Raw genomic sequence first — 23,578 nt, forward strand, 5'->3', positions numbered from 1 at the left:
GGAAAAACAAATTATATGTAAATTGAACGTGCTTATCTAACCTTTTTTATTTTATTTTTAATATTTTTATTTGTCTAACCTCTCATATTATAAATATTATAACATGACAACGACGAAGACGGTGTACAGAAGAATAGAGAAAATTTGCAAGAGAGAAGTTTGTAAGTTCTTAGGACAGAAATTGAACTCGTTGGAGAAGAATGATACACACCTCACAATAAAAAAGAATGACACAGAAATTGAACTCGTTGGAAAAGCATGATACACACCTCACAATAAAAAAAAATGACACATGCCTAAGAGCAAATTATAAAAGGAGAATTTATCAAAAATATACCTAACTTATCAACTATTTAATAGTTTACCCACTTTCAACAATTTTAATTCGTGATTATATGTACATCGATGGCTTCTTGAAATCAAATTAAAAAATAATAGTATATTAAATAGTTGATTTCTGGTGCATTTTATTAAAGAAAAAAGTTTATATAAGGTGTCAACTTTATACTGAGTAAGGTGCACCTAAAATACCCACTAAAAAATGTTGTACCTATGTTGGAAAACTCTTAAATCGATCATCTCGACCTCGAGATTCATAGACATGAAAAAATGGGATTTCTTGTCCTAAAACTAGTTCATTTTCTAACACATTATCTAGACTGTCCATATTCAATATTTTCAAGTGTTTATAGATCTGTTCAATTATCACCATTTTTTTAACTTTAAATTTCATTATTGGGGGCAACAATAGATTTTCATATCACCTCAAGGCACTGCGGTTTCGAAGCTGCATTTTCGACATAGTTTTGGGGTGCATCTTACTTTAATAGTATATAGTTGACACCTTATACAAACCTTGTCCTTTACTTTCATAATCGGGGGCAACAATAGATTTTCACATCAGCATAAGGCTTCGCACTTTGAAACTGTATTTTTGACATAGTTAATAGGTGCACCTTACTTCAATAGTATATAGTTGACACCTTATTCAATAGTAAAGGGTGAGGTTTGTATAACGTGTGAACTATATACTATTGAAATAAGGTACACCTCAAAACTATGTCGAAAATGCAGTTTCAAAGCCGCAAATCCTTGTGATGATATGAAAATCTATTGTTGCCCCTAATTATGAAATTTAAAGCTTCAAAAATGGTGAAGATCAAGCGGATCTATAAACATTTCAAAATCTTGAAAATGGATGGTCCAAACAATGTGTTAGAAAATAAACTATTTTTTGGACTAGAAATCATGTCTATGAATCTCAAGGTCAAGATGATCGATATGAGGGTGTTCCAGCATAAGAACAACCTTATCTACTGGGATTTTTAGGTGCACCTTACTCGTATGGTATACGTTTGACACCTTATATAAACTTTTTCCTTCACTAAATTCCCCATTATAAATTGTAGCTACCTATATGGGTGTAAACCATCAACTACCTTTTCTACAGTAATTTTTTATTTTATATTTTGAGAAAAATCATCCTAATGGAAAAGCAACTCCTTTTTTAAGAGAGAATTGCAATAATATATTTGACAAAGGGAAAGTTTAGAGGAGATTATTTTCTTCTTTGGAGAGAATTCATCTTTTAGAGTTTGTGATCTCTCTTTACGAACATGCGTTGTCTCCCATATATACAATAACAAAACAACATATGGCATTGTAACTTTATGAGAGATTGTTAACTCGAAATATCGTGTATATTGGCAAATGTGAAAAGATTTTATGCACTCGAAGGAGCATATCCAAATTCTTGGGATATAATCTCCCTACCCTAGTGGGCTACTTCTTGGAAGGAAAAAAAAAAAACAGAAGAAGAAGTAATGCTCCTTAACCAAGCGACCAAGACCTCCTTAACCAACGACCAATTTTTAAAGGGGAATGTTTATATGTCACCCAACAACATATAAGTAATATGTGACCCCACTTCTTAGCTTCGATCTTAATCGAATGGCTACGATTGTTACCCCAATATCATGCAAATATCATTCTATTTTTCATTGTTTTCTACAAAATATTTTTGGATGAAATTTTGGACGTACCGTCATAAAATTAGGGCAAACCTGAAAAATAAACTAAAAATATTTTTTTTATAAAAATAAATAACCAAAATGCCCCTGTAAATTTTAGGGGTATTCTGGTAATTTTTATTATTGGAAATATTTTATTATTATTTTATCATGTGCATATGCATGCCCAAAATTTTGATTCAAAATTATATATAGAATAAAAATAAAAAATAAATAACTATGAGCCGTTTAATTAAGATCTAACAATTAGATTCAAGTCATCTGAGCCATCTACTCAAATCTGATGGTTGAGACCAGGGGTCACATATACTATAGACGTGGGTGGGGTCACATAGAAAGTCCTCTCATTTGTAAAAGAGGGACATATACTTGAATTTTTTTAACTTAGTGTCTAAGGGCATGCTGGGATGATATTTAAGATTGGGCCGGGCCACCCCTAGGGCCAGCCTGTCTGTAGTCTCTATAGGGATGGCCTAGCCCGGCATGGCCCTGATTTGGCGAAACAAGGCCTAGCCTTCGGCTAAAAAATAGAACATTTTGTGACAATATTTGGACCAGTGTAGGAAAAATCTCTGGACGTGGGGCCGAAAGTTATTGAATAGGCCTAACGAGTAAACTAACCTCATTGGGTAAGTCTTGACACGTCAAAAAAGTATTAAAAAAATATAAAAAAATCTAATAAAATATGAAATATACATCTAAAACATGATTAAACAAAGAACGTCCAAATAAAGTTGAAAATTATTAAAAAAAATTATCTTAAATAATCAATTTGTGTTTTTTGAAAGTTTTCAAAAAAGATGAAAAAAATATAAAAATTAGTATTAATGGCTAAAACAATTTCTAATATTTGCCAAAGTATGAAAAACATTAAAAAATACATTACAAACAAAATCCCTTATTTTTTGGAATTTTATATCATTTTTTTTGAATTTTTTTTATAATACCCATTTGGTTCATTAAAAGCAATCGAAACTGGAACCGGCCAATGGCCAGTACCGATCTAACCGGACTGTTACGATTTGAACCGTCCAATTTTTCCTACATTGATTTAGACAATCTATTTAAAAAAGTGTTTATAGATATGTTTAATCCACAATCCTCACCATTTTGGAACTTTAAATTTCAGAATTAGGGGTGGATAAAGGTTTTCAGTCCATTGGAAAAATTTCTGGCATCGAAACATCTTCCATGAGCATATAGGAAAGGATCCCTATCAGCCCACGGGCTAATAGCTACAGTGTCAACCAATGGCCCAGATTGAATCTAGACCGATCTGATAGTCACTACCTCATTTTATGTTTTAATTTTCATATTTTTTATACAAATCCAAAATCAATTGAAATTTGGAACGTTTATTGTTCAAAAGTAGAAGAATCTAATAAAAATATAAAAAAAATAATTTGTAAAATAAAAATTGACCAAAATACTCATGAAATATTTCGGAAATATTTCATGAGTATTTTGGTCAATTTTTATTTTATGAATTACTTTTTTTATATTTTTATTAGGTGAGCCTTGATGAGAAGAATGAGAAACTAAAATTTTAAGTAATTTGGATTTGTAGAAAAAATATGAAAATTAAAATACAAAATGAAATTGTAACTGTCAAATCACCTTAAATTGAATCTGATTCATTGGCTGATACTGTAGCAGTCAGCCCGTAGGTTGACAGAATCCACTCCATATATATATATATATATATGAAGGTACTACAAAATTCCTATAGACGAAAATGAACGGTGATTTCGTCTACCCTCATCACCATCCAAACGTCATCGCATGATCACAATTGTCTAGTAGTATGTCAATTTTCATTAGGATTTTACCATTCGAAATGATCTGATATTTGGAGCCTATGTACATCTTAGTTAGGCACACCTAAAAATAACAATTCAAAAAAAATAAATTGACAAAAATACCCCCATAAATTTTAGGGGTATTTTGGTCAATTTATATTTTGTGAATTATTTTTTAGTGGTATTTTAGTCAATTTATTTTTTTTGAAATTTTTTCTTATTTTCATTAGGTGCGCTTAACTAAGATGCACATACGCTCCAAATTTCAAGTAATTTGGATTTGTAAAAAAAAACAATAAAAATTGAAACGCTACCGGACAACTGTGACCATGCGACGAAGTTTGGATGGTAATGAGGATAGGCGAAATCACTATCCATTTTCTCCTATAGGCGTTGGGAAGATTTTTCCATATATATATATATATATATATATATATATGGAAAAGATCATGTCAGCCCATGGGCTGACTGCTACAGTAAACGCCCACCGCCCAGATTGAATCTGAGCCCATCTCATTTCGTATTTCAATTTTTTTTTTTTCTCTAAAAATTCAAATCACTTGAAATTTAGAGCATATATTCTTAAAATATAGTAGAATCCAATAAAAATATAAAAATGATAATTCGTAAAATATAAATTGACCAAAATACCTCCAAAATGTTTCAGGGGTATTTTGATCAATTTATATTGTGAATTATTATTTTTATATTTTTATTAGATGCGTCTTGATGAAAATAATGAATGATTCAAATTTCATGTGATTTGGATTTGTAGAAAAAAAATTTAAATTAAACGAAATGAGGTCATGACCGTCAGATCGGCTCAGATTCAATCTGGGCTATGGGGGTTTACTGTAACAGTTAGTATGGAATCTACTCCTTATATATATATATATATATATATATATATATATATATGGGCAACGATTTCATGCAACTGTTGTATAGTAATATGATGCAATAACCTTAAAAAATCATCTTATGGCCATTTGTTTGATTCAAATTTTGAAATATATACTTTTTTCATACTAATGAACAATCACAAAGGAAGAAAAATTGAAAACACAACCTAAAAAGTGTTTTCTAGGGCAATTCACATAGGCTGTTCATTTGGTGAGATGCTTAAATCTAGGTTTCATAATGATTTTTTCATTTCCAATTTTTTTGGATGGCTTTATTATTATTAGATGAACAATGTTTGAAAAGAAAAAAATGATTTTGAGTTTACATAGGCTAAGATTTTGAAATTCACAAAATGAATGGTCTAGATTCATTTTTGGAGGGGACTCATTTTGACCATATCTAGGATTCAAATTGAACTTTTTTTGGGGGGAGGGGGGTGGGAGGGGATTGTTTATTGAGATGAAGAGAGTGTGTGGGCAAAATTTGAGGTCATACAAATACCACAAACATGGTTTTCTAGAAGTGCCGTTGCGTCTCTCTCTCTCTCTCTCTCTCTCTCTCTCTCTCTATATATATATATATATATATATATATATATATATATATATATATATGGGTGCAGTTGGCATACAATGCATCCATAGCCATAGAGATAAGGTGCACCTTCAAATTTTATAATGGTATATAATTTTGATGTAAAATGTTCTTAGGATTATCTCAAAATCTATTTTTATATCTAATTATAAAATTTTAAATTTAAAAAATGCTTAAAATCAAGTAGATCTATAAACATATGAAAATCTTGAAAATGGACGGTGTAAATAATATGTTGTAAAATGTACTATTTCTGAGACTTAAAATCTTTTTATTTTTCATGGTCATACATCTCGATGTCGAGATGATCAATTAAAGGGTTTTTCAACATTAAAACTACCTTTTTAAATGGATTTTTGAGGTGTATCCGTAGTTCTATATTATAAAGTTTCATCTTTATGTAAACTTTTTCCATATATATATATATGGCAATGATTTCATGCAACCGTTATATAGTAATATGATGCAACAACTTTAAAAAACATCATATGGCCATTTGTTTGATCCAAATTTCGAAAACTCTTTTCATTCTAATGAACAATCACAAAAAAAAGAGAAAAAATTGAAAACACAATCTAGAAAGTATTTTTTTAGCCCAATTAACATAGACTGTTTATTTTGGTGAGATGCTTAGATCTTGGCCTAAGAAAGATTTTTTCATTTCCAATTTTTTTGGATGGCTTTATTATCATTAGATGAAACAAAAATGATTTTGAGTTTATAAAGGCTAAGATGTTGAAATTCACAAAATGAATTGTCTAGATTCATTTTTGGAGGGGATTCATTTTGACCATATTTAGGGTTCAAATTTAACTTTTTTTTTTGGGGGGGATTGAATATTGAGATGAAGAGAGAATGTGTACAAAATTTGGGGTCATACATATATCACAAACATGGTTTTCTAGAAGAATTATTGCATTATACTATGATACAACCGTTGCATTGGATCATTGCTCATATATATATATATATATATATATATATATATATATATATATATATATATATATATATATGGGTGTCGTTTCTATAAGGTTGCAATCTTAAACAATCCAATTAAGGCGCACCTTAAAATTTTATCATAACATGTAATTTTATTGTAAAATTTTTTTAGCATTTTCTTAAAATCTATTTCCATACTTAATTAGAAAATTTTAAATTCCAAAAATAGTTAAAATTAAGTAAATCTATAAGTATATGAAAATCTTGAAAATGGACGGTCTAGATAATGTGTTGCAAGATACATTATTTTTGGGATTCAAAACTGAAAAAGACTTTCAAGCGAATCTGACGACATTGATCTTTGTGTATTTGGAGGGAGAGAGAGGCAAAAGGTTAGATGTCAATGTTTATTTTATCCTTTGCACATTTAAATGACAATATCATGCTTTTCTACTGCATATTTGTCATCACATATGAATGTTGTTCTTTCTTGGATGAAAGAGAGATAAAGCACCACCTTCATGGGCCGAAAACGGCAGTGGAAAAGGGGAACATGGTAATCTTTCTTCACATTTGGATGAGGATATGGCTCCTTTTTAGCCTTGTGTCTTAGTCAGCACAAATGAACTTGGTCTTTTTTCTCTTTTTATTGTGAATCTATAGGAGATACATCAAGAGTGTCTCATTGACTTGGAAGAGTGAGATGTTTTGGCAAATAATGGGTGGTAGAAAAAGTTTTGTTTGGAAAGTATTTTGTAGGGCTGGTGGTTTGTAAAGTTGCATTTTAAATATAATTGAATTATACTTTTGGTGTTGAAAACCCTAGAAATCAATCATCTCGACTTTGATAATAATGGACCTAAAAAGGAAGTAGGCTTCAAGAGATCTTTCTTGTGATACTACCAAGTGTTCACAAGTCGGCCAGATTTACACAATCTATGGATCTTCATATTCTATAGTTAGGCCAGAGATAAAGACCTCCAATGCCAAAATTAACTTTTTGACATGAATTTAAGGTGCGGTTATTTTTTTTTTGGGTAATTCAGTAGGGAAGACAGACCCCTGTCTTTTTTTAAAATAGATTTAGGAGTTAGTTTTTTTTTTTTAATGTGTCAGTGGAGTCAGAATAGAAACTACAACATGGCCACTAAGTTGTAGGAGTGCTACAACCATGACCCCAGTCCCTTTCCCAAATGCGGCTTTACCAAATACCACGAAGCTGCCGCCCCACAAAAACCACATCCCTTTTCCTTTAAAGCATATAATTTGGGTTGGAGTGGGGATGGGAAGGATCTCATCCACTTGGTTTCATGTGGTGGGGAGTAGTTGCACTCTCTCTCAAATCATGTGACCATCCACCAAGACCAAGTCAAGTTACCATTCCAAATGTGGATCCTTGAAGGGGAGGTTTTCATCAAAGAGGCCTCAAAATTGTCAATACTTCCAAGAACTTTCAAATCAACAAGGAATAAAGTGTGAAATAGATTTTTTAGAGCATTTGGTGCAAAGAACTTGGGTAGATTGATTGACCCATGCCAGTTGTATTCACATGTTAAGAAGAAAAAGAAGGGAAAATTACATAAATCTAGAAAAAAAAAGGTTTTGAGAGAGAGAGATGGTTCACCAACTAATGTTGACCAAAATCCAAACCTTAAGAATGGCATACTTGTTGAGAATCAAGCCTATGAAAATTTGACCATTCAGGCCACTATTATTCAAATTTTTTACACTTAAGGCTCAGAGGGTGTGGTTTGTATTATGTTGTGGCCCTAAACAATCAAAGCAAAGCGCACCTTTAAATAGTGTCGAAATGTTTTGTTTCAAGACTAGAAACTTTGTAAGGGCCTGAAAATTTGTTTTCATCTCTAACTATAAAATCTTAATCTGCAAAAATAGTGTAAATCAAATATATCTATAAACACTTGAAAATTGACCGTCCAAAAAATACATTACAAGATGCACTATTTTCAAGACTAGAAATCCATCTGTTGTAATGTCTATACATATTGATGTCAAGATGATTGATTCGATGACCTTTAGGCATTGAAACAACCTCTTCTCCTTAATTTTTGAGGTGTACCTTAATTTAATTGTTTAAGGCCTCGCCCTTATACAAAATTTTTATCTGTATTTTAATATATATATATTTCTATATATCTAGATGATATACCAGCAAAATTTTGAATCCAAAATCCATTTCTATTCAGATAAGGCTATTATGGTCATCTCTATAAGAAGACAATGTTAGGCACACTAACGTGATCAAGTATTGAGGGACCATGCCCTAAGACAAGTGTACAAAAAGGAACACACGAATTCTAGTGTCCCCAGCTTCTATAATCCCTCCCAGAAATGGATTATGGGTTCAAAACTTTCACGATCTATCATCTCGACCATCATGATTATGAATATTAAAAAAATTAAACTTTAAATATTATATATTTTATATTTTTAAGACATAATTTAAACTCTTTCAAAATCATAAAAAATGCACTATTTTTAGATCTTCAAATACGGTAATGAAATAGATTTAGAGATCAGGGAAGTTTCTGGGTTTTAAAGCACTTAAAAACGAAAACATTTGGTATAAAAGTGGGTGACGTTTTGGGGCGTCAGTTGGTGCACCTATTTGTTAAGGAAATTGTATATGTTTACAAGGTTAATTATAGAACTGTATATTATAATGAGTGAATATGGAAAGGATAAGTTCAATATCTTGTAAACATATACGCTTTCCTTAACGTTATTTATATGTTTCCCCCCTTCCAAATTCTATCTTAGAAATAGATATTAGATCGAAAATTTCAGGGATCAATAGCTTCGGCCATGTCGGTTATGTATCTAGAAAAATAAAATAAAATATACAAAATTACAATAACAATTTTAGAACTTTTTTTTATGCACTCAGATCTGTAATATTTGTTTAGTTTTAAAAAATGGGTTTAAAGCACAATTGTATTTCTATGGTATACTTTGCCGAGCAATGCTATCATGCAATCGTTGTATAGTAATATGATGCAACAAGGTTAAAAAACCATCTTATGGCCATTTGTTTTATCCAAATTTTGAACTATACACTCTTTTCATTCTAATGAACAATCTCAAAGAAAGAAAAAATTGAAAACACAACTTAGAAAGTATTTTTTTATTCCAATTAATATAGGCTATTTATTTTGGTGAGATGCTTAGATCTAGGCCTTAGAAAGATTTTTTCATTTCCAATATTTTTAGATGGCTTTATTATCATTAGATGAACAATGTTAAAAAACGAAAAAAAATAATTTTGAGTTTATAAAGACTAAGATCTTGATATTCATAAAATGAATGGTTTAGATTCATTTTTAGAGATGACTCATTTTGGCCATATCTAGAGTTCAAATTTAACTTTTTTTTTTTTTTTTTTTGGGAGATTGATTATTGAGATTAAAAGAGTGTGTACACAATTTAGGGCCATACAAATACCGCAAATATAGTTTTTTAGAAATGTCGTTGCATTATAGATACCACTATTGCATTGCATCATTGTTCTATTTTGTCTCTTAAATATGTTAAAAAATTTAAGTTTTTTAACTGAACATGGAATTGCCCTTGTCCTTCATGTGAGGCCTCCACAGCTGTATAAATCCATGATTTATTTTTTACAAATTTTGGGATATATAATGTCATATAAATCCAAGCTCTTGTAGATAAATGAATTATATTTAAAAATATAGATCTTTTTCTCTAATCTTATTGGTCCTTCAAACTTTGGCGCAATAGTAACCTGCCACGTGTTCATGGTCCCTCATGCACAAGACCGCTGGTCGTATTTTAGCGAGCAAGGGGTGGGAAGAATTATTGTTGTGGGACCATACGATTACGTGGCAGCACCTGGACCAGTGATTTTGCACCGAATGTTGGAGATTTCCGCTCCACATGTTTGAATTGCATGAAGCATTAGATCAATCGAGTGGCTGCAAAATCTCCACGTCAGCACGAGCCGATCCCCAAGCTAGTGGCCGGCTCCTATTTGACCTGCTGGTATTTTCTAATGCTAAGTCTGGTGATGTGAAAATTTTGGCTTATCTGGAAATATTTATTTATTTTTTAATATTTTATAAAGAAAAGTTTGTATAAGGTATCAACCTTAAGGTATTAAAGTCAGGACCTCAAAAATCCTTTATAAAAGAAGGGTTTTTGTTAAGAACTTCCTATTTGAAATCGAGATGTATGGATATAAAGAAAAAATAAATAAAATTTAATTTTTAAAAACAATATATATTGTAACAAATTATATGAATCATGTAATTTTAAAATATTATATATCTACATGATTTATACCATATTTGAAATTTGAAATTTCATAACTAATGATAAAAATAGATTTTCAACCCATCTTAATATTTGACACCAACATTACGTCTCCTTAGAATGTGCCTTACTTCTATGCTCTATAGTATATGGACAGTCCTTTATACAAACTTCACGTATTTTACAAAAGATAAATGATCTTATAAGACCCTCCCCTACCCATGTGTGTAGGACTTTAAAGGATCATCATTAAATTTGACATGGATCTATAGAAAAGTTATGACCTTAAATGATCATCATTAAATTTGACATAGATCTATAGAAAAGTCGATAACTTTTCTAAAAATCCGTATCAACTTTAAGGATGATCGTTTAGAGTCCTACACACATGAGTAGGAGAGGGTCCTATAGGATCAGTACTCTTTATAAAAACTTTATTTTCTTTAATTAAAACCTATACCTATTCTTTTACTTTTTTTTTAATATCCAAAATGACCCTTTATGGACCTATTAGGTCCGTAAAGCTCTAAACATCCATATGAGCGCTTCTTGGTATTCCAAAAAGCACCCTCAGGGTTTCCCTCTTTCTCATGTGTGTGCTATGTCCTCTCCTTTTGTTTATCTCTCCAAACATTTTGTATTAGCTATCTCTTTATGGGAAAAGTCCAAACAATTTTCTTTCTATTTAAAATTTCTTAAAGATATTCTACATTCATGGGAGTAGAATGTTCATTTATTCTCTCGGATAAAACCCACCTACGATTAATTTTAGGATATAAAATTTTGCAGATGTAATGTCTTCAATCCATAGATCAACCTCGATAAAAAATATTTCCTAATCATATCGCTTATGCACTTGAAATAATAATGTCTCAATACTGAATAGAGACCATCCAATTTTTAACTTGTGAGATATAAGTGTTAGAAAACTCAAATTACAATTTTTTTTTTAAAAGATAATCATTTAGTAATTATTAAGTAGTTCTCAGGGGAATCAGATTGAGGCCGTGGTGGTAGCACCCCACACCTCAGTCACCACGTTGTGGTTTTCATTCCCACTTACACCACCTTACTAACATCTTCAAAAAATAACTCCTCAATTATTTGAAAAAAAATGATAGAGGCATGTCTTTCCAACTTAGTTACCAAAAAAACAAGTAGTTCCTAGAATCTCAAATTGAAAAAATCCACTTCCAAATATCTCTGCTGGTTGGCATTGTATCACAATTTGCTCTTCCATTTCTACCCAAGATTGGGAGTGTGATATGGAAGGTAGCAAAATGCATTATTTTTTGGGAGGCATGGAAGGAGAGAAATAGGATGACCAGTTGGGTGCTTAGCACTGGCTGTGCCAGTAAAAGGCTGTTGCCGTCTGCTAGCTAGACTGGTAACGGCGGGTGAAGATCAAGTGGCTATCGTCGTCTGCCCACACAAGACACAACGTCGTCTTCCAATTGGGAGGCTGTCGCTGTGTGCTGTAACGAACGGAAATTGGGAGGCTGTCGCTGTGTGCTGTAACGAACGGAGGTTTTGTCTGAGTTTGTCCCCATTACCCAACCATATGAAAATAGTCTTCATTGGAAGGGAAGAAAGTACTTTGAGTTCTGAAGCTTATCTTCTGCACAGAGGTCCCATCTTAAGGACAGTGTTTGTTGGGTCTTGGGGCCAGTCTGGTGACCGGCAGCAAGCCATTTTTGGATGCATCATCGCTCGTATGTCTACATTGCAAAAGGAAAAGGAATGAAGTTAACAAATTTATTAGCTTGACGCACGAAAACTATGCTCCCAATGAAGCCTAGCATTTGTGTTCTTCAATGTTTAATTCTATACGAGAGACTTGAGTGGGTGATACAAACAATGTTTGTCCGATTCGCTTCGTTTCAGCTTAAGAATCCGAAGCCTTCGGATTTTAGGCCTAGATCGAAGCAAAACAAAGTTTGGATCTGTCTTTTCGGTCGGCTTTCGCCAAAGCATGAAATACCTATATAAAAGTTTTTTTTTTTTTTTTAATGTATTTTTGTATATAAATATCTACTTTATTTATATTGAATTAAAAAATCTAAAATCTTCATCAAATTGTTTCATTTTTCTCATCACATCAAATCGAAAAAAAAAAGACTGAAACGAATACGATAACATTAAATACAAAAGCTCTTGTTACTCACTCGAGCCAAGCTAGTTGATCGGCTGCAACCCAAGAGAGAGAGGGAGAGTCACTTTCTCCCTGCGGTTTGTCTCCTCTAGAGAGAGACCATTTGATTGTCATTTGTCTCCTCTCCGTTATCCCTATTCCAAATTGGAATTTTCAATACGACTGTAACACCAAAAAGTGAGTGAGATAACTCACAAAAAGTATAAGAAAAGGTTATGACCCATACTCTTCCCTCAAAGACTGGTGTATCCTCATATCCTTACAGAATTTAGATATTTAAGGATTGTCAATTCGGATTGGGAAACACCAACTCGGATCGTTGGATGTATGAGACTGATTTTCGGCGATTCAACCGATCCAACTTATCTGGAGTGGTACAATGAGCGGGTGATCTAGAACCCGATACTGGATTTTAAAAGATTAGTTATAACAAAACAAAAATTTTCATTAGTAAAAAAGATCCATCAAGCATAAAATGCAATTTTAAGTGAGGTGAGATTTATATAAGGTGTACTCCTTATTATGTAGAAGTAAGCCACAACTCTTAAATTGTGTGGAGATGTAGTTTTGATATTGAAAATCTTATGATGGATTGAAAAACTATTTTTCTCTAATTTTGAAATTTTTATTTCTAAAAATGGTACAACTCGGGTAGATCTATAAATACCTGGAATTTTAACTTTGAGACTAATTAGTGACACTATTACAACGACCCGTTTTGAAATCTAACGGACAAGAGTGATAGTGACCTCCTTGTAGCAAAAGTAAATGTTCTATTTGTATGCTTTCATTCTTTTAACTATGAAATAAACTAAAGGAAAATGTTTTTATACTTCCTCTGCAACATATAAGATGTATACTTCCTCCTATCTAGCTCTCCAATTTGGATCAAGTGAGCTACTGACTGTTTGATCTAGATCCGACACCTCAATGTATACTTCCCCCCATCTAGCTCTCCAACATGGACGATCTAGATAATGTGTTAGAAGATGAACTATTCTTAGGACTAGATATCTGCCCCCCACCCCGGCCCTTTTTTTTTTTTGTTTCATGTCTATGAATCTCGAGGGTGAGATAATTGATTTGAGGGTTTTCCAGCTTAAAAACAACCTTCATTAGTGTGTTTTTTAAGTGCACCTTACCCATACAATATAAGGTTGAGACCTTACATAAGATTTTTTTAAACTAAAAAGACGAATACCATATTTAGTTAGTTGGATCTGGTTTCTACACGGCCAAGCTTGCATATGTATAAATGGGGGCCTCTCAATAAAAATCTATTTTTGAGATGGATTTAAGACTTAATTTTTAAGGACATGTAATCTCTAACATAGAGATCATGAATATGAAAAAGTACATAAATTTAAAAAATTAGAAATAATAATTCTAGTAAAAAAACATTTGAACCATTAGTTTTTATTGTTTTTAGATAAAACACCTACTTGCATCCATCTTTAATTAGTTTCCATTGTTTTCAGACATAACACCTACTTGCATCCATATTTAAGGCGGATGTTTTACACTTTTTGGATCGCATCAGCTCGCATTAAACAATTTTCCTAGTTAAAAATATCGGGGTATTTTGGACCTTTTAGATTTGTCAAGGAGCCATCGAGTTAAAAGAAAAGTAAAAGGAAAAATTAGATAAATAGATGAAAGATACATGTTTATATATGAAGAGGTGAGACACCACTGAATCAAAGCTTCTGCACCAGAGAGAAGCTTTCATGGCTGCCTCTACGAAGAACAGGCTTTCTCTAGCCATGGAGAGAACTGGAAAATGGTATATCTAAGCACTCTTTCTCTCTCTCACACAGTTTAGTTCCTTTCTCTCTCCCTCTCTCTCTTTCCTGTAGTTTAGTTCCTCTCTCTAGCTCTTGAGGTTTCTCTCTCTTTCTTTCCCTCTCTCTCTAACTCTTGAGTTTTTTTTCTCTCTTTCTCTAGGTTTAGCCCCCTCCCTCTCTCTCTCTGTCTTTCCTGTACTTTAGTTCCTCTCTCTAGATCTTGAGGTCTCTCTCTCTCTAGATTTAGTCCCCTCTCTCTCTATCTCTATTTCCTGTAGTTTTTTTCTTCTCTCTAGCTCTTGAGGCCTCTCTCTCTCTCTCTCTCTCTTTCTCTCTCTATCTCTCTCTCAATTCATATTAATTAATTTATGTTTATGATTATGCAGGGTCTTCTCACAAGAAATCCCCACGGATGTAGTCGTTGAAGTTGGGGAAGCAAACTTCTCCTTGCACAAAGTAACCCTCTTCAACTTTCATTTCTCTCTCTCTCTCTTATTTTTTCACTTGAATTAAATTTACAGTTTGATGAATAACTTTTCTGTAATATCTTAGTTTTAGTTTCTTTTTCTCTTTAGGTTAAGCTTTGATGTGTGTGAGATTTGTTTTCTCTTGAGAAAAAGAAGTTGATTTTTACACTAAGTGACATCAACATAAGGAAAACTAAGGAGGGACTTTCATCATGTTGTTCAATTGAAGAGAAAGGATCCTATCCTTCCTCTTTTTTTCACTTAAGAAACCTTTTCTCTCTCTCTTCTCTCTCTTAATTTCCTGATGGAAGATGAAGGACCCCTCTCCTTCAATTTACTCCTCTCTCATTCTCTCTATATTTTTTTCACTAAGGAGAAAGCACCCCTCTCTCCCCTGCTCCCCCCCCTCCCCCGTCAAATAAAAATAAATAAAAATAAAAAATCTTGGGATGTGTAAATAGCAAATGTATTTAGTTAAGTTATGAGAATATATAATAAGGTTTAATGTTTGGCAGCTGAGAGTGAGCCGGTTCAAAATTCAAAAGAATTTTTTTTAATTTTATAATATATCCCAAGCTGTCAAATTTCACTTCTTGAAAAAATTACGACCCATATACAAAATGTTAACGGCCTTGTAATATATATTCTCCGGCAAAAAAAGTCTAGACAAAGAAATAAATGAGAGGTACGGTACTTACCTGTTATGGGGCCAACTTTCATCGCTACATTTGCTTGTTTACGACTTTACTTAACAAACAAAACATTTGAACGCGTGTTTAAAAATCCCCTACTCGGATTTGTTCGAGGGAGGAGGGAATCCAGATCTGGGGAACCTAAAACTGCTGGATTTCCTTGGTTTTTGTTTTTTGTTTTTGAATTTCTCTACATGGTGAATTGGGGTACTATGGAATCACCGATCTGGCTTTATCCACTCGATTCACCAGGGAACTAAGTTGGAGGGCGATTTCTATCTTTTTTTCTTTTTTTTTTTTTCTTTTTATACATGTTCGAACCCTTAGACCAATGTTATCAAATTCCTTCTACTTTGGCCCAAGAGGCCGAAGCCCAAAGACCTTCCTTACCTTGAGGATCCAAGCTCTTGTAATAGAAATCAACAACGACTTGGCCGACTTAGAATCTTTCGAGTAGACTTGGGAAGACATACATTTTTGGGCTGAAAAACCTAAAACTCACTCGATTATCCCAAAATTCTATGTAATTTTAATTTTTATTAAAAATAGTTCGGTCCAACTCGAACTCACTCTAGTCTAACTAGGTGATCCAAGCTAGGATCCTTTACGGGTTGGATCCCCATACCACTTTTCGAAACACACTTTCAGGAGCTAAGATTACCATAAAAAAGTTTGTAGTGAGGTAAGGTACTTTTGGTACGAACCGCGCTCACCCCTAGCTGCTAGATGTGAGACAAGGTAGCTGAAGGCATCATTGACCATGTTTAAGAAAATATTTCTTGAACTTTATACGCATTGTTTGCCGCCTGATTACATTTGAGATCTAACAACTAAAAAAATAATTGTGACTTGTTTGTACTAAAAGTAAATAGTTTTAAACTGTAAAATCCCAAAAATAGATACCCAGTGTCAACTGTTCTAGTAGTACCCATTTCAAGCTCATAGCTATATTTAAAGGTACTTAGGTTGTGTGGAGTTGTGGCTTTAAACCACCTAGCCTAACCCAAAAAAGGGAGGGTACTTCTTTGTTAATAAGCTTACCTAGCTAAGAAAGAGCAAAAATTACTAGATCCATGTTTATAAGAGGGTAAAAAGTGCCCAATTTTCCCATTGTTTTTCTTTATCTTGTTTGTATTTATCATACCTTTCTTCATTAGTCAAATTCTAATTTCATTATTACATGAATTATGTACCGACATTAAAAAAAAATTAAATTACAAAATGAGTGATTTTTGGGTTAAAATCACATAGAAGGTCCATCAACCTGGAATTTTTTATTTTTTTCAAAATTGCCCCTCATTCCGAAGATACAATCGTCATACCACTTTTTAAATTTTTTATTTTTTTATTTTTTTTATGGTAGGGTTGTGCCCTAACGTTTGGGGCAGTGCCCAATCTCTCCGATGTTAGCATCATCAGACTGCGTTCTGTGGTGCTCTTCAAAGCGGTCCGAGGTTGGCATCCTTAGACCGCAAAGACTAACTTTGTTAAGCATTCAGGAGCAGTCTGAGATATCCATTCTTGAACTGTCTTCTCTAGAGCTCGTCAGAGTGGTATGAGGTTGGCATCCTCATACCGCATTAGCTCATTTGTTTGCTAAGAAATAAGGCAGTCTGAGGATGCCAACCACTGACTGCTTCTGGACGGGGCACTGTCCTACTAGCAAAAAAACTAAAAAAATATTGATTTTTAGCAAAAAAACTAAAAAAAATATTTAAAAATCAATATGAGGATGGCATTCTCAGACCAAAGAGCAATTTTAAAAATAAAAAAAAAACACGGGTTGACCTACTTTCTTCATATCGCCCAAAATTGGCCCATTTCGTATTTTCCTTGTTTTGTGTGTCGGTACGTAAATTACTTTTAACTTTTTTTAATGAGTTTTCATCACTCAAAATTCAATTTCATTTCCTTCTTATCAGTTTATGCTAGTGGCTAAAAGTGGGTACATAAGAAAGTTGATCATGGAATCGAAAGAGGCTGATCTCTCCAGGATCGAGCTTCCAGACATTCCTGGTGGACCGGAGACATTTGAAAAGGCAGCAAAATTCTGCTACGGGGCCAGTTTCGAAATTACCGTAAAAAATGTGGCGGCTTTACTGTGTGCGGCTGAGTATTTGGAGATGTCCGAGAAATATTGCGAAGGCAATCTCATCTCTCGTGCGGAGGATTTCTTGGTCGGTGTCGCATTGACGAGCCTTTCGGGTGCGGTTGCGGTGCTAAAGAGTTGCGAAGAGCTGCAACGCATGGCTGAGGAGCTCAACATTGTGACTAGGTGCATTGATACTGCCAGCATAAAGGTCTCTCTCTCTCAAACTTGTTATGCGCATCAAATCTTGAACATATAATCTATAGGGGTGGGAATGGACCCAGACCCCCCAACCCCCGGACCTGAGGGGTTGACCCGATCTGGGTCCAGGGATGGGTCCAAATTGGACCTGGCGGGAAGGTCCAGGTTCAGATCTTGGAGGGGTCTGGGTCTGGGTCTGGGTCCCATACTATATTTTTCGGGTCTGAGTCCAAATATTGGGCCCGAACTATTACGGTCCGGGTCCCCTTCTACATTTTTTGGTTTGAGTCCAAATCTTGGACCCGAACTATTTAGGTCCAGGTCCCACACTACATTCTCCAATCCGGGTCCGGTGATTTCAGGTCTGAGTCCAGGTCTGGCCGGACCCGACTCAACCAGTTGCAACCCCTATTAGTGTACTCCCGTACGAGCATATGGTGCCCAATAGCAAAAGACATAAGACATGCTTAACAGGATTTTTTTGTTTTTTTTCAATCTGAACTTTTGGGATGTGCTTCAAAATCACAAAATATTAAAAAAGAAATGTTTGCTATGAGACCATTTACTTTGGATATAAAGACGTCATAATCATCATTGGCTATTGTATTTGAAATCAGGTGGTTGACATTTAGTTATTGTTTAGAGACAAAATCCAAAATAAAATTTTTTGAATACAGCAATACACTCTCGTCTATTGGGTATCACACCCAATAACTAAAAATATTTGTGACCTCCACCTAGTTATCATCATCATTATCATAGCTTTTTTCCAATTAATTGGGGTCGGCTACACGAATCCTGGCTCGTCATTCTGTTATATTCAAGCTCATACCTTCAGTAAAGCCATAAATCCCTGTATCTTTTCGGAGTACTTCTAACCACGTCTTTTTGGGCCTACCACTTGTCATTTTCAGTCCTTCTACTGTGACCTTATTACATAAAAAATAAATAGTCTTTTAGTATACAATGCTAGATATATATATATATATATATATATATATATATATATATATTAAGTTCTTAAATACTTAATAATAAAAAGATGATCTCTATTCAGTATTAGGATATTACACCCTCTCTCTCTCTGACGTAGGCATGGGCACACACAAACACATCCATACACACATTGTTCATGAGGTTGGTTGCTACATTGAGAAAGTCACAACCCTAAAACTTGACATCCTAAATTACTACTAAATAGGGTTTCACCTAAAGGAGTATTGTATGAGTTGCTCGTGTAGGACCACTAATCTGAGCTTGTTTAAAGGTCCTACTAATTCTTTGAAGATTGCCTACATTTTGTTATTTAAGTAAGGGATTGTGTACAAAGAAACCATTTATCTTATGTGCATGGAGGTCATAATCCTTCTTGTCCCTTAAATTTCAAAATGAGTAAGTGTAATAGTGTCATTGACACAAAGTTCTAAAACAAAATTCTCGGACTTCATGACTCACCTCAAACGATCAAATTTGACATCTAATGGGTTGGAACGACCGGGACCTCCATATACAAAAAATAAATGGTCTCTTTATAAACAACCTCTTTAAATAAACACCAGGAACAACTAAATCTCTATCCAACCTTGATATTAAGTTGGCACTTCATATCAAAGTTGGATACGATCCAAAAATTTTATGGCTTTCTTATAAGGATTCAACAACATTAATGGCCAACATTTCACCCAAATTTCAAACAATGCTATGCTATGTAGTTTCCATATGGCTAGAAAAATCATTAACCAAAATAATTCACATTTTCAGGCCTGTAACGAGTCGAATTTTCCGACACGCTCTCCTCCTGACTGGTGGATTGAAGAACTGTTGCCCCTAAACGTTGAAACCTTTCAAAGAATCGTGGCTGGGATGAAAGGAAGAGGAGCGAGGCCTCAAAGCTTCGCAACTGCTCTCATGGCCTACTCTGAAAGATCGCTCAAAGAACTCATTCGAGATCACACAGGAAATGGCACAACCTCTCTGACTTCTAGTAATATCGATACCGAAAAGAACCAAAAGAAATTACTAGAAAACATAGTTGCCATCTTGTCTGCAGAGAAAGTGGCCTTCCCTGTAAACTTCCTGTGTTGCTTGCTAAGAGCTTCCATTTTCCTAAATTGTTCGATGACTACAAAAAATGAACTAGAAAGGAGGATTTCAGCTATACTAGAGCATGTTGGGGTGGATGACTTGCTGGTGCTTTCTTTCACTTATGATGGAGAGAGGCTTTTCGATCTTGAGAGTGTTCGTCGTATAATTTTGGAGTTCATCGAGAAAGAGAAGGCCGTCGGTTTCTTCAATGGAGAGTTTAAAGTGTGCTCTTCAGCAATGCAGAGGGTGGCCAAGACCATAGATACTTACTTAGGTGAGATAGCAACAGATGCAGACTTGAGCATCTCAAAGTTTACAAGCATTGCGAACTTAATACCGAAGGCGGCAAAGAAATTTGATGATGATTTGTACCGGTCCGTCGATATTTACTTGAAGGTAAGCATATCAAGTTTCTAGGATTTTCTGAAAAGAAGGAACAAAATAAAATAGAAAAACATTGTTTAGTTAAAGAAAAAGGGATTATTTCATAGCATAAGCCATTCAAAATAATGTGGAATATTGTTTCCTCTATAAATTTTTATTACACACCTCATAATTTTATTTTATTTTTTGGTGGGTTCTAATAAAGTACACAATAAGACTGTGCATCCTTCGAACATGAAAATCACAGTCACCCATTGCTGTTACATGTGAAATCGGGTGACAGAGAGACAACCATTGAACTTGAAAAAATCTATCTCAATTTTTCTGAGTAAAAATGGCACATCTCTAGCTATCCAGTCTCACATCAAATTGTTAGAGGTGATCGTGACCTTCTTGTACAAAAAATAAACTATCTTATGGTACGATCTCAAATTGATTGAATATCGAAGATAACTTATCTGTGCTTTCATTCTACAGGCACACCCAAACCTTGATGAGATAGAGAGAGAGAAGGTATGCAGTGTCATGGATCCTTTGAAGCTCTCATATGAAGCTAGGGTCCATGCCTCCCAAAACAAGCGCCTCCCTGTCCAAATAGTTCTGCATGCCCTCTATTATGACCAGCTCAAGATAAGGAGTGGTAAAGAAGATGCCAAGAATTTTGATGCGTCATTCACTAGAAACCAAGTCCAAGCTGATATCTCTCTTATCAAAGAGAATGAATCTCTAAAATCTGAGCTTGCAAAAATGAAGAGTTATGTTGATGGCCTGCAAAAAGGCAAGGGAATTGCAACGAAATCATCCAAGAAAACCTTCTTCTCTTCGATGTCTAAGAAACTTGGTAGGTTGAATCCTTTCCGACACGGATCGAAGGACACTTTGAATGTAGAAGATGGTAATGCAGTCGATATTACGAAGCCGAGGAAGCGGAGGTTCTCGATCTCTTGATGTATTGTTGGATATTCATTAAAGGGAATGAAGCTCCAAAGTCTGAGCCAGTAATAATGAAAAATTATATGGATGGTCTGCAAAAAGACCAGGGAATTGGAGAAAAATCATCGAATTGGAGAAAAATCATCTAAGAAGCCAACATTCTCTCAATGGCAAAGCCGAAACCTTTTCGACATGAATCCAAGGACACTTTGCACATAGAAGATCATAGTGCGGTCAATGCAGTGCTGCCGAGGAGGTTGAGGTTCCTGATCTCTTGATGTGTTATTTGATGTTGGTTTTCTTGTGTGCTTTTTCGTTTCATTTTTCTTTTTTTTTCCTTTCTTTTTTTGGTTGACTCTTGGTGTACAGTTCAAGTTTGAAGCATTCAGTGATTGATAGTTTTTCTCTGTGTACTTTGATTCTTGAGTTATAAGGAATTTCCAGTCTCTTGATGTGTTATTTGATCTTTTTTTTTTTGGTTGACTCTTGGTGTACAGTTCAAGTTGAAGCATTCAGTGGATTGATAGTTTTTCTCTGTGTACTTTGATTATTGAGTTATAAGGAATTTCCAGTCTGCTTTCTAGATTCAGAGTTTTAAATGTCAGTTTATGTTTTTTTCTTTTCGGCTTTTATTTCTTTAATGAACGAGATAATGGTGGGTTGAAAACGAAATATCTTTCTCTATGGTTTCTATTTTTTTCTTTTTAGTTTGAGAGAGAGAGAGTGAGTGAGTGAGTGAGAGAGAGTGAGTGAGTGAGAGAGAGTGAGCAAAGGATGCATGTGTTTAAAGGTATTTCACATTAAGGATGCCATACTGCTTTCCTTTTTCTCTATCAGATGCTGTTTGTACATCATGTACCTGAGTCATTTCTCACACACGTATCTATGTCAGATGCGATGCGAGTCATTTCCCACACACGTATCTATGTCAGATGCGAACATGTGTAACATTTCCTTTTTCTTTAAATGGTGTTAGTATGTGTATGAGACCTGTTTTTCGCACTCGTATCTATATTAGACACAAATGCATATATTTAGGTATGTGTAACATAGACAATGATAAATCTATTTGGGCACTTGCTATTATCTGGTTTCTTAAAAGTTATTTTAAATGTTGAGCTTTAAAAATTGTCCATTTTGTACTTTTCAGACCCTAATTTCTGTTCTTCAAAATCACAATATTTGGAGTTGTCTTTAGACTCCAAATTCTTGGAAGAATAACCCCGCTTGTTCAGGGTTTGCAATTCGGATAATGATTTTATACTTAGTCTGAACGCACTCCAGATGGATACAAAAGGACAAACAGTGTTTTTTCAAACCAATATGGAAAAATCTAATACCGTTATACCAAGGTCTATGGCTTAGTCACAAATAAAAGTCCTTGAAAAGTGGTATCTACACTGTGAAAACCGACAGTCTAGAACCCCAATAAATAGAGAACCGGAACAAATAATAGAATACCCAGATGGGGATATAGAAATACAATTCAACTCGAATAGACGAACCCAAATAAATATTTCTGAAACCCCTTCTAGAAATCCTTCAAGATGCTCTACTTCCTCTGTTCCGCGGTCAGAACATGAGCAAACCCACAGAAGACCAATAGTCGAAGGACTGACTAGAACTAATAGTCAAGTACAACAACCAGTATATAGAATATATGAACCTGGTTCCCCAGATAAAGAACCAACACCTTCTGATTTAGATTTTAATATTCTTACCCTTCAAAAGGAAGAAAAATTTAAAGAAAGGATCAAACAGGACTTTTTGTCCGATGAAAATAAGAAAATCAGAGACTGGTATCTGGTGGAATTTCCCTAAGAATTATTGGATGTTCTGCATAAAAAATTCAATAAATTTATATTAAAACATAAAAAGAATATAAAATTCTTTGATTGGTTAAGATACATCTTAAAGGAGAAAGAGATCGAAGTTCCAGAGTTTGATCTCAATACTTTTGAGAGTCAATATCAAACCTTTTGTACTACACAAGGGCAAGAACTGAACTCTATTCATCCTCCTGAAAAAAATCTTCAGATGAAATGAAAATCAGAAGATAAATCTGAGGCTCAAGCTTCATCTTATAAAATTACCCCAAAAAACAATGATCACCACACCTATAAAATAGATGCAATCCCGGATATAATTGAGCAAAATAATTATACTAATATATGTTTACAAACCATTGGAAGACAGACAACCAGGATTGAAAATATGATGAATAAACCTCAGG

At 34.0% G+C, this 23,578-nt stretch overlaps 1 protein-coding gene and 1 long non-coding RNA gene across 2 annotated transcripts; one reads left to right on the forward strand and one right to left on the reverse strand.

Moving 5' to 3' along the window:
• Nucleotides 1-11,638: 11,638 nt before the first annotated feature.
• Nucleotides 11,639-12,806, reverse strand: LOC148781137 (uncharacterized). The gene is made up of 2 exons (XR_016060888.1): nucleotides 12,724-12,806; nucleotides 11,639-12,276 (listed from the first exon to the last, which is right to left on the reverse strand). It is a non-coding gene; the product is annotated as an uncharacterized LOC148781137 (long non-coding RNA).
• Nucleotides 12,807-14,383: 1,577 nt separating this feature from the next.
• Nucleotides 14,384-21,791, forward strand: RPT2 (Phototropic-responsive NPH3 family protein). The gene is made up of 5 exons (XM_006842522.4): nucleotides 14,384-14,493; nucleotides 14,881-14,950; nucleotides 17,576-17,953; nucleotides 19,705-20,424; nucleotides 20,890-21,791. The coding sequence occupies exons 1-5, from the start codon at nucleotides 14,438-14,440 to the stop codon at nucleotides 21,358-21,360; spliced, it is 1,695 nt and encodes a 564-aa protein (XP_006842585.1). The 5' UTR covers nucleotides 14,384-14,437; the 3' UTR covers nucleotides 21,361-21,791.
• Nucleotides 21,792-23,578: the final 1,787 nt, after the last annotated feature.

The sequence above is a fragment of the Amborella trichopoda genome, chromosome 8 (genome assembly GCF_054954075.1).
Source record: "Amborella trichopoda isolate Santa Cruz 75 chromosome 8, AtrichopodaSantaCruz75HAP2 v2.0, whole genome shotgun sequence".
NCBI lineage: Eukaryota > Viridiplantae > Streptophyta > Magnoliopsida > Amborellales > Amborellaceae > Amborella > Amborella trichopoda.